Genomic DNA, 14,285 nt, shown 5'->3' with positions numbered 1-14,285 from the left:
ATATGATATGCAAAAATGAGAAATCGAAATGTTGCGAAGAAACGCAATCAAAAAGCATATAAGATGCAGCTCGAGTATGCTTCAACCACAACGCGACAATTATAGCTAGAAGCCACCTAACTGAAGGAACCTAAACATAACAGATCATATATTTTAGAAGCATGAATTAGCACGTAAATAAAGAGCAACATATGTGTCCGTGAATACAGGAACTATCACATCAGTACCGGCCGAAGAACCCAATCATGGAGGCTTCGAAGGTTGTGAACTTGTAGGAGGGGTCCCCCGTCCTCGTGGGGAACGCACTTGTTGTCACATGTCATCTGAAGGAGTCACGGTTGGAATAGTAGGCTGATGGTGGTAAGAGTCCCAATCAGGCAGCAAGATTGGTGGAATGCCTAGAGTCGCGAGGAAGGCTGGCAGATCAGGCGGTTTAGAGAGCACCGCTACCTTTCCATTATGGGAAACCTGAAGAGAGAAAGGGAAGCCCTAGCTATATTTCAGTTCGAGTTTCCGAAGGGAGTCAGTGAGGGGCTTTAAGGCTCTCCGCTGTTGTAGGGTTGACCACGCCAGGTCAGGGAACAATTGAATCTTGTCGCCTTGGAAATCAATGTTATCTAGTTGACGGGCCTTTCTCAGTATCTCCTCCTTTTGAACATAATAATGGAGCCTACAGATCACATCCCTCGGCCTGTCCGATGGTATGCCTCGAGGTCGAAGAGCACGATGCGCTCTATCGAACATTATGTCTCCATTCGGATCCAAGTCAATAAGCTCTCCAAATATCGTTGTTAGTACATTCGTCAGATCAGCCTGTTGGACGCTTTCCGGGAGTCCCCTAACCCAGATATTATTCCGTCTCCCACGGTTATCCATATTTACAACACGGGATTTAAGAAAGGCAATATCACTCCTCTGATGGGAAATCACCTCTTGAAGATTAGTTAAAGAAGCAAAGCTAGATGTCTCATGACGTTCCAAGACGTCGACGTGAGCTGCGACCTGCGATAAGTCTTGTTGCAGCGCAGTCACCTACCGTTTGATGGTAGACAGTAACCGGGTCTCTAATGCTGAGAAATCTTGCTTCGTGGGAAGTGATTTGACATGGGAAAGAATCTCGCTGATATCAGTTGTCAAGGAGGCGGACAATGGTGGTTGTGGGGTCATAGGAGCCGACATGTCCTCTATCGGCGTACCGAGGATTGGGGAGTCAGGGACCGCTAGAGTGGAGACCGGACCTGTTATGGGTGCCGTCAAGAATTGACGTAGATCTGAGGAACGGCGAGCCGCAGAGTTTGGAGTCTCGTCTGGCTTGGTCTTGGCCTTATTATTCTTTGTGCCTCTCACCATGAGATCGGTTTATTAAGAAAGGTGGTAAATGTGTCACACTTACATATCCCAGGTAGCATAAAAATGTGCGGATCGTCGCCGTGCAGTAGCCCCCCACGTGGCTTTAAGGAAACATCAGGCCAGCAGCATCATCTTTCAAGCGACTACCGGAGGTCTTCACATAACTATGTGCGGAGCTGCGGTTTGCGTCTGCAGCGAACTTCAGAAAAAAGATGCAGGATATATCAGCCGGATGGCCGACTCCAGCCGGAGGCAGCCGTATATTTGTTGTAACAAGAAAGCAGACGCCAGCAGCCGTTCAGGGGCCGAACCCCGTTCTCCAGTTAATTTGCTCAGTTATAGGCCGTCTGGCCGATAGTAAGTGGTTCAGGGGTCAGGGAGGCGACTGTCGATACCAAGGGCCGGCTTGATAATATTGCGGCCCCTTGAAAGCTTTCAGTATAGAGGAGCCCGGAGACCATGTGGGGCAGCGGGGGCCAGCAGTTATACAGGGGCTCCAGGGTGTGAGGGTAACAGTAAAAGGTGCCTTACTAGGGTAGATTTTCAAAAGAAGTGGAGCTTATACACTGTCTCCCTGCCTGGGAGCACAGTGCCGTGGTATCTACTGGACCCGTCGCTGGAGAACAGGCGGCGTGTTACAGAGCGCCGGGCGCGGGCACGAGCTCCGAGCAAGGCCTCCTTCACAACTGGCCGCCGGGCGCCGCTCCCTCCCGTCTCACCTCCGGCGGCTTCGGCTGGCCGGGTTCAGAACGCGGCCGCCGGTCTACAGAAGCTGCCGTGTGCAGCACTCAGCAGCCGCTCCGTCACCAGGAGCTAGGGGGGGATCCGTGGCGTCGCTCCACTGGTCCTGGAAGGCCTTCCGGTCAGGGGGAATAATTGAGGTCCCGGTCTGGGAGGCGCCCGCAGGCCGCAATCCGCGGGAGCTCCAAAATGTGCTCCCCGATTCGCGGCACTTGCAGGGGCACGTCAGGGGGATCGGCAGGGACCCGGGGGCAATTTAGCTGGAAACAGGGACAATACAGGGCTATATAGCAGAGTTTAAAAGGCTTCCAGCTGCAAGAGCCCATGCGAAGCACGCCTGCTGCCTTCAGCATCCAAGCCACGCCCCAGTGTATTGTTTAAGGTGTTGACATTTGGGAACAAATTGCCCTTGGGACATCCTCACATAGGAATTGAGATGTTAACGGAAACCTGCAGGGGGGTCTCTGGACAAACAATGCCTCACAGCTGCCTGGTTGCTATAGGCAACTTCTCCACTCCTTTCACTGCTTAATAAATCAATCGCTCTGTCACATAAAACCTTTTAAGTACAGATCTGCACCTTTTCTCCCACACTGATTTTCCCTTCATACAATATAATACAGTAGTAATAATAAAAAGTCTACCTGTCAGTAAATGTTTATAGGGACTGTAATAGGGACTGTAGCAAAATAAGAATTTACTTACCGATAATTATATTTCTCGTAGTCCGTAGTGGATGCTGGGGACTCCGTCAGGACCATGGGGAATAGCGGCTCCGCAGGAGACAGGGCACAAAAGTAAAAGCTTTAGGATCAGGTGGTGTGCACTGGCTCCTCCCCCTATGACCCTCCTCCAAGCCTCAGTTAGGATACTGTGCCCGGACGAGCGTACACAATAAGGAAGGATTTTGAATCCCGGGTAAGACTCATACCAGCCACACCAATCACACTGTACAACCTGTGATCTGAACCCAGTTAACAGCATGATAACAGCGGAGCCTCTGAAAAGATGGCTCACGACAATAATAACCCGATTTTTGTAACAATAACTATGTACAAGTATTGCAGACAATCCGCACTTGGGATGGGCGCCCAGCATCCACTACGGACTACGAGAAATAGAATTATCGGTAAGTAAATTCTTATTTTCTCTAACGTCCTAAGTGGATGCTGGGGACTCCGTCAGGACCATGGGGATTATACCAAAGCTCCCAAACGGGCGGGAGAGTGCGGATGACTCTGCAGCACCGAGTGAGAGAACTCCAGGTCCTCCTCAGCCAGGGTGTGCCCCTGACCAAGTAGCAGCTCGGCAAAGTTGTAAAGCCGAGACCCCTCGGGCAGCCGCCCAAGATGAGCCCACCTTCCTTGTGGAATGGGCATTTACATATTTTGGCTGTGGCAGGCCCGCCACAGAATGTGCAAGCTGAATTGTACTACACATCCAACTAGCAATCGTCTGCTTAGAAGCAAGAGCACCCAGTTTGTTGGGTGCATACAGGATAACAGCAAGTCAGTTTTCCTGACTCCAGCCGTCCTGGAAACCTATATTTTCAGGGCCCTGACAACATCTAGCAACTTGGAGTCCTCCAAGTCCCTAGTAGCCGCAGGTACCACAATAAGCTGGTTCAGGTGAAACGCTGACACCACCTTAGGGAGAAACTGGGGACGAGTCCGCAGCTCTGCCCTGTCCGAATGGACAATCAGATATGGGCTTTTGTGAGACAAAGCCGCCAATTCTGACACTCGTCTGGCCGAGGCCAGGGCCAACATCATGGTCACTTTCCATGTGAGATATTTCAAATCCACAGATTTGAGCGGTTTAAACCAATGTGATTTGAGGAATCCCAGAACTACGTTGAGATCCCACAGTGCCACTGGAGGCACAAAAGGGGGTTGTATATGCAGTACTCCCTTGACAAACTTCTGGACTTCAGGAACTGAAGCCAATTCTTTCTGGAAGAAAATCGACAGGGCCGAAATTTGAACCTTAATGGACCCCAATTTGAGGCCCATAGACACTCCTGTTTGCAGGAAATGCGGGAATCGACCGAGTTGAAATTTCTTCATGGGGCCTTCCTGGCCTCACACCACGCAACATATTTTCGCCACATGTGGTGATAATGTTGTGCGGTCACCTCCTTCCTGGCTTTGACCAGGGTAGGAATGACCTCTTCCGGAATGCCTTTTTCCCTTAGGATCCGGCGTTCAACCGCCATGCCGTCAAACGCAGCCGCGGTAAGTCTTGGAACAGACATGGTACTTGCTGAAGCAAGTCGCTTCTTAGCGGCAGAGGCCATGAGTCCTCTGTGAGCATCTCTTGAAGTTCCGGGTACCAAGTCCTTCTTGGCCAATCCGGAGCCACGAGTATAGGCCCTCATTCCGAGTTGTTCGCTCGGTAAAAATCTTCGCATCGCAGCGATTTTCCGCTTAATGCGCATGCGCAATGTCCGCACTGCGACTGCGCCAAGTAAATTTGCTATGCACTTAGGAATTTTACTCACGGCTTTTTCATCGGTCTGGCGATCGTAATGTGATTGACAGGAAATGGGTGTTACTGGGCGGAAACAGGCCGTTTTATGGGCGTGTGGGAAAAAACGCTACCGTTTCCGGAAAAAACGCAGGAGTGGCCGGAGAAACGGAGGAGTGTCTGGGCGAACGCTGGGAGTGTTTGTGACGTCAAACCAGGAACGACAAGCACTGAACTGATCGCAGATGCCGAGTAAGTCTGAAGCTACTCAGAAACTGCTACGAGGTGTGTAATCGCAATATTGCGAATACTTCGTTCGCAATTTTAAGATGCTAAGATTCACTCCCAGTAGGCGGCGGCTTAGCGTGAGCAACTCTGCTAAAATCGCCTTGCGAGCGAACAACTCGGAATGACCTCCCTAGTTCTTACTCCTCTACGTCTTATAATTCTCAGTACCTTAGGTATGAGAAGCAGAGGAGGGAACACATACACCTACAGGTACACCCACGGTGTTACCAGAACGTCCACAGCTATTGCCTGAGGGTCTCTTGACCTGGCGCAATACCTGTCCAGTTTTTTGTTCAGGCGGGACGCCATCATGTCCACCTTTGGTCTTTCCCAACGGTTCACAATCATGTGGAAGACTTCCCGATGAAGTCCCCACTCTCCCGGGTGGAGGTCGTGCTGAGGAAGTCTGCTTCCCAGTTGTCCACTCCCGGAATGAACACTGCTGACAGTGCTAACACATGATTTTCCGCCCAGCGAAGAATCCTTGCAGTTTCTGCCATTGCCCTCCTGCTTCTTGTGCCGCCCAGTCTGTTTACGTGGGCGACTGCCGTGATGTTGTCCCACTGGATCAACACCGGCTGACCTTGAAGCAGAGGTCTTGCTAAGCTTAGAGCATTGTAAATTGCTCTTAGCTCCAGTATATTTATGTGGAGAGAAGTCTCCAGACTTGATCTCACTCCCTGGAAATTTTTTTTTTTTTTTCCTTGTGTGACTGCTCCCCAGCCTTTCAGGCTGGCATCCGTGGTCACCAGGACCCAGTCCTGAAAGCCGAATCTGTGGCCCTTTAGTAGATGAGCACTCTGCAGCCACCACAGAAGAGACACCCTTGTCCTTGGAGACAGGGTTATCCGCTGATGCATCTGAAGATGCGATCCGGACCATTTTTCCAGCAGATCCCACTGAAAAGTTCTTGCGTGAAATCTGCCGAATGGAATCGCTTCGTAAGAAGCCACCATTTTTCCCAGGACCCTTGTGCAATGATGCACTGACACTTTTCCTGGTTTTAGGAGGTTCCTGACTAGCTCGGATAACTCCCTGGCTTTCTCCTCCGGGAGAAACACCTTTTTCTGGACTGTGTCCAGAATCATCCCTAGGAACAGCAGACGTGTCGTCGGAGACAGCTGCGATTTTGGAATATTTAGAATCCACCCGTGCTGTCGTAGAACTACTTGAGATAGTGCTACTCCGACCTCCAACTGTTCTCTGGACCTTGCCCTTATCAGGAGATCGTCCAAGTAAGGGATAATTAAGACGCCTTTTCTTTGAAGAAGAATCATCATTTCGGCCATTACCTTGGTAAAGACCCGGGGTGCCGTGGACAATCCAAACGGCAGCGTCTGAAACTGATAGTGACAGTTTTGTACCACGAACCTGAGGTACCCTTGGTGAGAAGGGCAAATTGGGACATGGAGGTAAGCATCCTTGATGTCCAGGGACACCATATAGTCCCCTTCTTCCTGGTTCGCTATCACTGCTCTGAGTGACTCCATCTTGATTTGAACCTTTGTATGTAAGCGTTCAAATATTTCAGATTTAGAATAGGTCTCACCGAGCCGTCTGGCTTCAGTACCACAATATAGTGTGGAATAATACCCCTTTCCTTGTTGTAGGAGGGGTACTTTGATTATCACCTGCTGGGAATACAGCTTGTGAATTGTTTCCAATACTGCCTCCCTGTCGGAGGGAGACGTTGGTAAAGCAAACTTCAGGAACCTGCGAGGGGGAGACGTCTCGAATTTCCAATCTGTACCCCTGGGATACTACTTGTAGGATCCAGGGGTCCACTTGCGAGTGAGCCCACTGCGTGCTGAAACTCTTGAGACGACCCCCCACCGCACCTGTTTGTACGGCCCCAGCGTCATGCTGAGGACTTGGCAGAAGCGGTGGAAGGCTTCTGTTCCTGGGAATGGGCTGCCTGCTGCAGTCTTCTTCCCTTACCTCTATCCCTGGGCAGATATGACTGGCCTTTTGCCCGCTTGCCCTTATGGGGACGAAAGGACTGAGGCTGAAAAGACGATGTCTTTTTGAGATGTGACTTGGGGTAAAAAAGGTGGATTTTCCAGCTGTTGCCGTGGCCACCAGGTCCGATGGACCGACCCCAAATAACTCCTCCCCTTTATACGGCAATACTTCCATGTGCCGTTTGGAATCTGCATCACCTGACCACTGTCGTGTCCATAAACATCTTCTGGCAGATATGGACATCGCACTTACTCTTGATGCCAGAGTGCAAATATCCCTCTGTGCATCTCGCATATATAGAAATGCATCCTTTAAATGCTCTATAGTCAATAAAATACTGTCCCTGTCAAGGGTATCAATATTTCCAGTCAGGGAATCCGACCAAGCCACCCCAGCGCTGCCCATCCAGGCTGAGGCGATCGCTGGTCGCAGTATAACACCAGTATGTGTGTATATACTTTTTAGGATATTTTCCAGCCTCCTATCAGTTGGCTCCTTGAGGGCCGGCCGTATCTGGAGACGGGAACGCCACTTGTTTTGATAAGCGTGTGAGCGCCTTATCCACCCTAAGGGGTGTTTCCCAACGCGCCATAACTTCTGGCGGGAAAGGGTATACCGCCAATAATTTTCTATCGGGGGAAACCCACGCATCATCACACACTTCATTTAATTTATCTGATTCAGGAAAAACCACATGTAGTTTTTTCACACTCCACATAATACCCTTTTTTGTGGTACTTGTAGTATCAGAAATATGTAACATCTCCTTCATTGCCCTTAACAAGTAACGTGTGGCCCTAAAGGAAAATACGTTTGTTTCTTCACCGTCGACACTGGAGTCAGTGTCCGTGTCTGTGTCTGTGTCGACCGACTGAGGTAAAAGGACGTTTTAACGCCCCTGACGGTGTTTGAGACGCCTGGACAGGTACTAATTGGTTTGCCGGCCGTCTCATGTCGTCAAGCGACCTTGCAGCGTGTTGACATTATCACGTAATTCCTTAAATAAGCCATCCATTCCGGTGTCGACTCCCTAGAGAGTGACATCACCATTACAGGCAATTGCTCCGCCTCCTCACCAACATCGTCCTCATACATGTCGACACACACGTACCGACACACAGCACACACACAGGGAATGCTCTGATAGAGGACAGGACCCCACTAGCCCTTTGGGGAGACAGAGGGAGAGTTTGCCAGCACACACCAAAAACGCTATAATTATACAGGGACAACCTTTATATAAGTGTTTTTCCCTTATAGCATTTTAATATATATAGTCATATCGCCAAATAAGTGCCCCCCCCTCTCTGTTTTAACCCTGTTTCTGTAGTGCAGTGCAGGGGAGAGCCTGGGAGCCTTCCCACCAGCCTTTCTGTGAGGGAAAATGGCGCTGTGTGCTGAGGAGAATAGGCCCCGCCCCCTTTTCGGCGGGCTTCTTCTCCCGTTTTTCTGAGACCTGGCAGGGGTTAAATACATCCATATAGCCCCCAGGGGCTATATGTGATGTATTTTTAGCCAGAATAAGGTACTATTATTGCTGCCCAGGGCGCCGCCCCCAGCGCCCTGCACCCTCAGTGACCGCTGCTATGAAGTGTGCTGACAACAATGGCGCACAGCTGCAGTGCTGTGCGCTACCTTATGAAGACTGAAAAGTCTTCTGCCGCCGGTTTCTGGACCTCTTCACTTTTCGGCATCTGCAAGGGGGTCGGCGGCGCGGCTCCGGGACGAACCCCAGGGTGAGACCTGTGTTCCGACTCCCACTGGAGCTAATGGTGTCCAGTAGCCTAAGAAGCCAATCCATCCTGCACGCAGGTGAGTTCACTTCTCTCCCCTATGTCCCTCGATGCAGTGAGCCTGTTGCCAGCAGGACTCACTGAAAATAAAAAACCTAACAAAACTTTTACTCTAAGCAGCTCTTTAGGAGAGCCACCTAGATTGCACCCTTCTCGGCCGGGCACAAAAATCCAACAGAGGAGGGTCATAGGGGGAGGAGCCAGTGCACACCACCTGATCCTAAAGCTTTTACTTTTGTGCCCTGTCTCCTGCGGAGCCGCTATTCCCCATGGTCCTGACGGAGTCCCCAGCATCCACTTAGGACGTTAGAGAAATTGGGTTTGCCAATGAAATGACCTGCAAACTGTGGAATTCCATAGGGACTATGGAAAAAATACTGTAACTCGGAATTGAAATGCCTGACCACACCCTGACTGTAATTTCAGGAGACATTTTGGTTCCCCCCAGTGAGATCTGCAGACCACAGCCTATATAATAATGAGCCATATGCATATTGCATTGATTGCAATCATCTGCACAGTGTTGATTCAGTGTCACGTCCCAGCCACAGGAGCTCATGCAGCCGCTTCGCGGTCTGCTGATGTTTGTCCCTCCGGGCGGCCCGTCCCAGCTGATGGCTCAGCTGCCGCCGCCACGTCACACACACGGACTCCGACAAGATGGCGTTCACGCTGTACTCCCTGCTCCAGGCCGCCCTGCTGTGTGTCAATGCGGTGGCCGTGCTGCATGAGGAGCGCTTCCTGAGCAAGAGTGAGAGCCTGGGGGGAAGGGGGGAGCTGCTGGGTCCTGGGGGGGAAACCACCAGTGGGTGTCAGGGATGCAGCAGCTAACACCTAGACAGCAGACACAGTGTAATACAGGGTGCAGGGGTCCACAGGTTACTGACAATCATTACCCCCAAATGTAGGGACTCAGCTCCTAGTATTGCAGTCATTGCTATTGTGTTATCATATAATTGCTGTATTTCCTTCTAAGCTCAGATATTTGTTTTATTATTGATTATTCTATAAGGCGCAGCGTGGGTTCTGTAGCGCTGTGCAAGGGGAAGAGCTAATAAGGTGCAGAAATACAGACCGTGTATGAATGCATAGGATTAAAGTAAGCCGCTAGCGTAATTATGTAGCGAGGGCCCTGCTCGTGCAAATGCACAATCTATTGAAATGTGTTTCTTGTAACATAAAGGTGACGCACTAGGCTATACTTTGGTTAAACTTGCGTTACGCTATGGATCGCAACGATCATCGTATAGTGTGTACCCCCAGATCATCAGTGGGTGGTCACGTCGGTCCAGTCTGATGTGGTGCATGCCGGATGGGACGGTGCCATGGGTGACACAGTTATATTAAGCATGTAACGCTATATCGCATTGTTGTATGGCGGATCGAGTAGTGTAAGGCGATGCAATATAGCGTCACATGGCTGTAGTGTGTACCCAGCTGTACTCAGCGATTGGTAGCCTATGGGGTGGGGGTGTTATCTGATTACAGTGGGTCCCTTCAGTCCCCTTTGTGCAAACTTCTGTGTTTCATTATTAACTAAGTATATTATTTAGTAAAATTGGCTTTTTCTCGCCCCTACTCCGCTCCACGCCCTCCTTTCTGTACTTACCGGTTCTCCTGTCCTACCTGTCTTTGTCGCATGGGGGCATGTTGGAGAAAGGACAGACCACCCTCTGTTATTATAGATGTACCATACACTAATTAACAACAACTTATTGGTTACATTTGAGCTATCATTTTACATGTATTAGAATCGTTCATGTTCGCTGTGTACACAAATGACATGATGTGACAAGGTGGGAAAGAGACGCCTGGTCAGACATCATGTCTTGGCACCGCTGTGACACAAGTGTGTAAAGGGGGACTTAGTAAGTGACGCAGCTAATCCAGTGTACTCTGTTGTTAGGTCAGGTGTGGTGCAGTGGTTTATACTTGTGTTTTGTGTCTCTTCTCACCCTGACCTGCAGTTGGTTGGGGAGCAGATCAGGGTATTGGAGGATTCGGAGAAGAACCTGGAGTAAAGTCACAGATGATGAATCTTGTGCGGTCAGTACGGACGGTGATGCGAGGTAACTATATTATACTATTCTCCTGAGGTGTACACCCGAATATTCATGGCTTGTCAGTCACCCCACTCTCCTGTGCTTCACCACTCACTACCAGTAGTGGTGTACATTCAGCCAGTCAGGGATTTACATTGGAAATGATCAACACGAAAGGAGGAGGGTGTCTATGGTTTTTATGAAAACCGGTGCACGAGAAGAGGGTGGTGTAGTCAGCAGTCAGACTTGAACATTTTTCTGGTGCAGCTTAGAATATGAAATCTAACGTTTGATTGGCTGCTTCGATTAACACCACATGTTGGCGTGTGACCAATCAGAAAGGCCTGGCTCCCCTATTTTTGCACAATAACCAGTTGCAGGCTCAGGTGCCGCTGTCATCTTCCCATCAGCATTTTGGCTTTCTTCAGCAATATATAAAAAATACCAGGAAGGTGTTGATTTGTCTTCAGTGCTTTTTTTGGGAGCAAGTGATGTAATGGGCAGGATGATTTTGCTCTACCGTGGTCACATGCAACGTCTGGTCGGCCCTCCTGCACGGTCAGCTGACCAATATTGCATGCAACCTGGTGTATGCTAGTGAAGGACGGAACAGTGATCATTCCATCCTTCATTAAATCTTTCTATTGTGTACGTGCAATTGGGCTCAAGGGTAATCATGCGGTTGGTTCTAAATCGGAGTGGGAGAAGGGACCTTTTGACGTCACTAGGGGAGGAGATACGTCACCAGGGGGAGGAGCTACGGCCGAACAGGGTACCCGAAAAGTACGCTCGCCACGCTTCGGGCTCGGTGGCTCGCTCCGCTTGCCACCTGATTACTAAAGGTAATAGTTGGTGGCGTGGATAGTAGAGGACCTATCCTGCTGGCCTAGCTCCTCCCCCTTGTATTGTGCCTCCTCCCCCTGACGTAAAAGGTCCCTTAGGCCACTTGAATCTAGCATCAACCGTAATCATGCTTTAAATCTGCCCAATTGCCCGTCGCTACAGTATGTACCCGGCTTACTGCTTCATTATGCTTTTGTTTGCCTTGAGTAATATATAAATCAATTAAGTATTATAAATGGTGCTTCAAGAATCCTAAATTATAAACTGGTCTTCCATAAAGAATAGCTTTTTCATAATACTGTAATATAGTATATGTCTGATGATGGTTCGCCTGTAAGTGTAGTTGTAAGTTATTTGATTCAGTAATATGAATATATATAAAGTAGTGTAGCAAGACTATCCAGTTGATTATGATACATACAGTGGAAATGATGTGCTGTAACCAATAGCAACCAATCAGGATGTAGTGGTGTAAACAAATGAAATCATATATCCCAACACTTCTGATTGTGAGGAATTATGCCATGCTCCGATACATCCATGAAATACCCATACTCGGATAGGTCACGCCCTTTTCCCAGCATATGATGCCGACACTGAAGACCTAATACCTGAATAGTTGGGGCTTTCACACTATGCTATAACATAACTCCTGTATACCTTCATTGTTTACTTGTTCTCACTGATAGGTGATTGTCCTCTCTTTGCAGTACCTCTAATAATCGTGAACTCCGTAACAATTGTGTTGCTTCTGTTGTTCGGATAAAGACTTGTTTGACGTGACATAGGCCGGCACATTGAAAGACAAGCTGAACAGACGATCATACATCTCCGGAGGGAGATGAAACATTAGACTGAGAACCCTCTGTACCGATGAAAACTGCAGAACCCCTGTGAGGAGAGAGCTGGAAAATGAACGTGTTGCGTATTTGGAAATATTATATACAATATACACCCAAGCAGGTGGCAGGAGCATTCCTGGAATCTGCTCATTGCTTCCTCAGCCGCAGCTACCATCCTCATCCGGCTCCCGCATCTCACTATACCATTGGCTTTAATAACTGATAGGTAGTATGGACCTTTGTGTTATGGGGCTCGGTGATACTGCAGATATCAGTGGATTCATTTTCACAGGGCCCAAACTCAAGCTGTTCCAACACACATTAAATGAAACCCGTAACACACAGCATATATAAAGATATGTTGGATAAGGGATCTTAGAGCTGAGGCTGCCGGCAGCCAGTCATCGTGACGGCCGCGATCCTGACAGTTCTAGGCTAAGTATTCTAACCTTCTCCTTCCCCTCCACAGCCTAACCCTAACCCTCCCTCCCTGCAGCTTAACTTTAACCCTCCCTCCCCGCAGTATAACTTTAACCATGACTCCATGCAGCCTAACCCTAACCTACCCGTGATACTTTCGGGATTCTGGCGTCGGTCTTGCGGCAACCTAAACGCCGGGTTGCCAACTTACATCCCATATAGATCAGTTCACTTCCAACATTACCAGAGATGTCTTTCATTAATATTGTTTAATTAATCAATATGGTATCTATTATGCGGACTGTGTATGGAGCTATTTACTGAGCTGAACCATTGTGCTTGAGAAAGACGTCTGCCTATTCCTTAGGAACCGGAGTTTTGTGCATTGCAATTGCTCGTCCTTCATAAAACACGATATCCTGATGATTCTGCATCTTCCACCCCCTGAGCCATCAACTTCGTAAACATTTGCATTGTTAATGGTGTGCGAGGTGGTTAGGGAACTTCCACCAAACAATCTTCTCTAGGAACCAGTGACATCATTGAGAGAGAGAGTGTGAGAGTGATGTCACTTCTGGTTCTTAAGGAATGAACTGGTTGTATTTCAGTATGTGTTGAGTACAGACTTAGTTAATCTCTGTCCTTAGTTGACATTAAATAGGTATTTACAAATCCATTATCATTTGAGGGAGTCTGTAATATAGAAGTCACAAAGTCTGAAAGAAGAGAGTCCAGCGCTGCTCACTGTACAGCGACCACGTTGTAAAGATGCCGGATGACGTGGAATTAATTGGTACATGAACGTGGTTACATCCTCTTACACCATCCAGACTGCCGGATCGTCAGGCAGCCAGCAGTGCCTGGTAAATGTATAAATCTCAGTGCTGTCTTTTTAAATGTGTTCCTCTTATTCTCACGTACGTTCTGTTTTTTTTCTATATTGTTACTCGAGTGGGGAAGAAAAATAAAAATCTCACAAAAAGATATTTGAAATATTTTGGGTTATTGAAAAGTGTAGAAGTCACATGAAAAGTTTCACGGTCGGTTTATTATGTTGACATGTAACAGTGCATTCTGGCGTCAACCTTATGACTGCCGACATGGTGTCTGCTTACTGGATTAAAATGCTGCAGGACACAGATCAGCGCTGATTGTTTATAATGTACGTGGAGTGTGCTGTGTAATCTCATTAGCAACGCACACCAGAGTCTGTAGATACTTTATTTGTTAATATAGTGCTCAGGCACTAGCAGTGGATGCTGGGACTAGTAGTTCCACAATAGCTGAAGCGTCACCGTTTGCCCAAGGCTGCTCCATAGAACGGCTGCAATGCCTGGTTTTAAGATTCATCCAAGCAGTGATTAACACACATAGGGGGTCATTCCGAGTTGGTCGCTAGCTGCTTTCGTTCGCTGCGCAGCGATCAGGTAAAAAATTGGCACTTCTGCGCATGCGGCGCAATGCGCACGCGCGCCGTACTATTACAAAGAGCGATGTAGTTTCACACAAGGTCTAGCGAAGCTTTTCAGTCGCACTGC

General features: G+C 48.6%; 1 protein-coding gene across 1 annotated transcript; it reads left to right on the top strand.

Annotated features, from left to right (window-relative positions):
* The first annotated feature begins 9,099 nt into the window (after window positions 1-9,099).
* On the top strand, window positions 9,100-13,731 carry IER3IP1 (immediate early response 3 interacting protein 1). Its single transcript, XM_063958675.1, has 3 exons — window positions 9,100-9,351; window positions 10,568-10,669; window positions 12,196-13,731. The coding sequence occupies exons 1-3, from the start codon at window positions 9,261-9,263 to the stop codon at window positions 12,249-12,251; spliced, it is 249 nt and encodes an 82-aa protein (XP_063814745.1). The 5' UTR covers window positions 9,100-9,260; the 3' UTR covers window positions 12,252-13,731.
* The last annotated feature ends 554 nt before the right edge of the window (window positions 13,732-14,285 follow it).

Source organism: Pseudophryne corroboree, chromosome 1 (genome assembly GCF_028390025.1).
Source record: "Pseudophryne corroboree isolate aPseCor3 chromosome 1, aPseCor3.hap2, whole genome shotgun sequence".
NCBI lineage: Eukaryota > Metazoa > Chordata > Amphibia > Anura > Myobatrachidae > Pseudophryne > Pseudophryne corroboree.
The sequence above is the reverse complement of the archived record's forward strand: the minus strand, read 5'-3'. Positions and strand labels throughout refer to the sequence as shown.

Coding starts and splice junctions, on each gene's coding strand:
- IER3IP1 (XM_063958675.1), top strand. CDS start 9,261: ATGGCGTTCACGCTGTACTCCCTGCTCCAGGCCGCCCTGCTGTGTGTC. Junction 9,352..10,567: donor GGAGCGCTTCCTGAGCAAGA/GTGAGAGCCTGG, acceptor CCTGACCTGCAG/TTGGTTGGGGAGCAGATCAG. Junction 10,670..12,195: donor AGTACGGACGGTGATGCGAG/GTAACTATATTA, acceptor CTCTCTTTGCAG/TACCTCTAATAATCGTGAAC.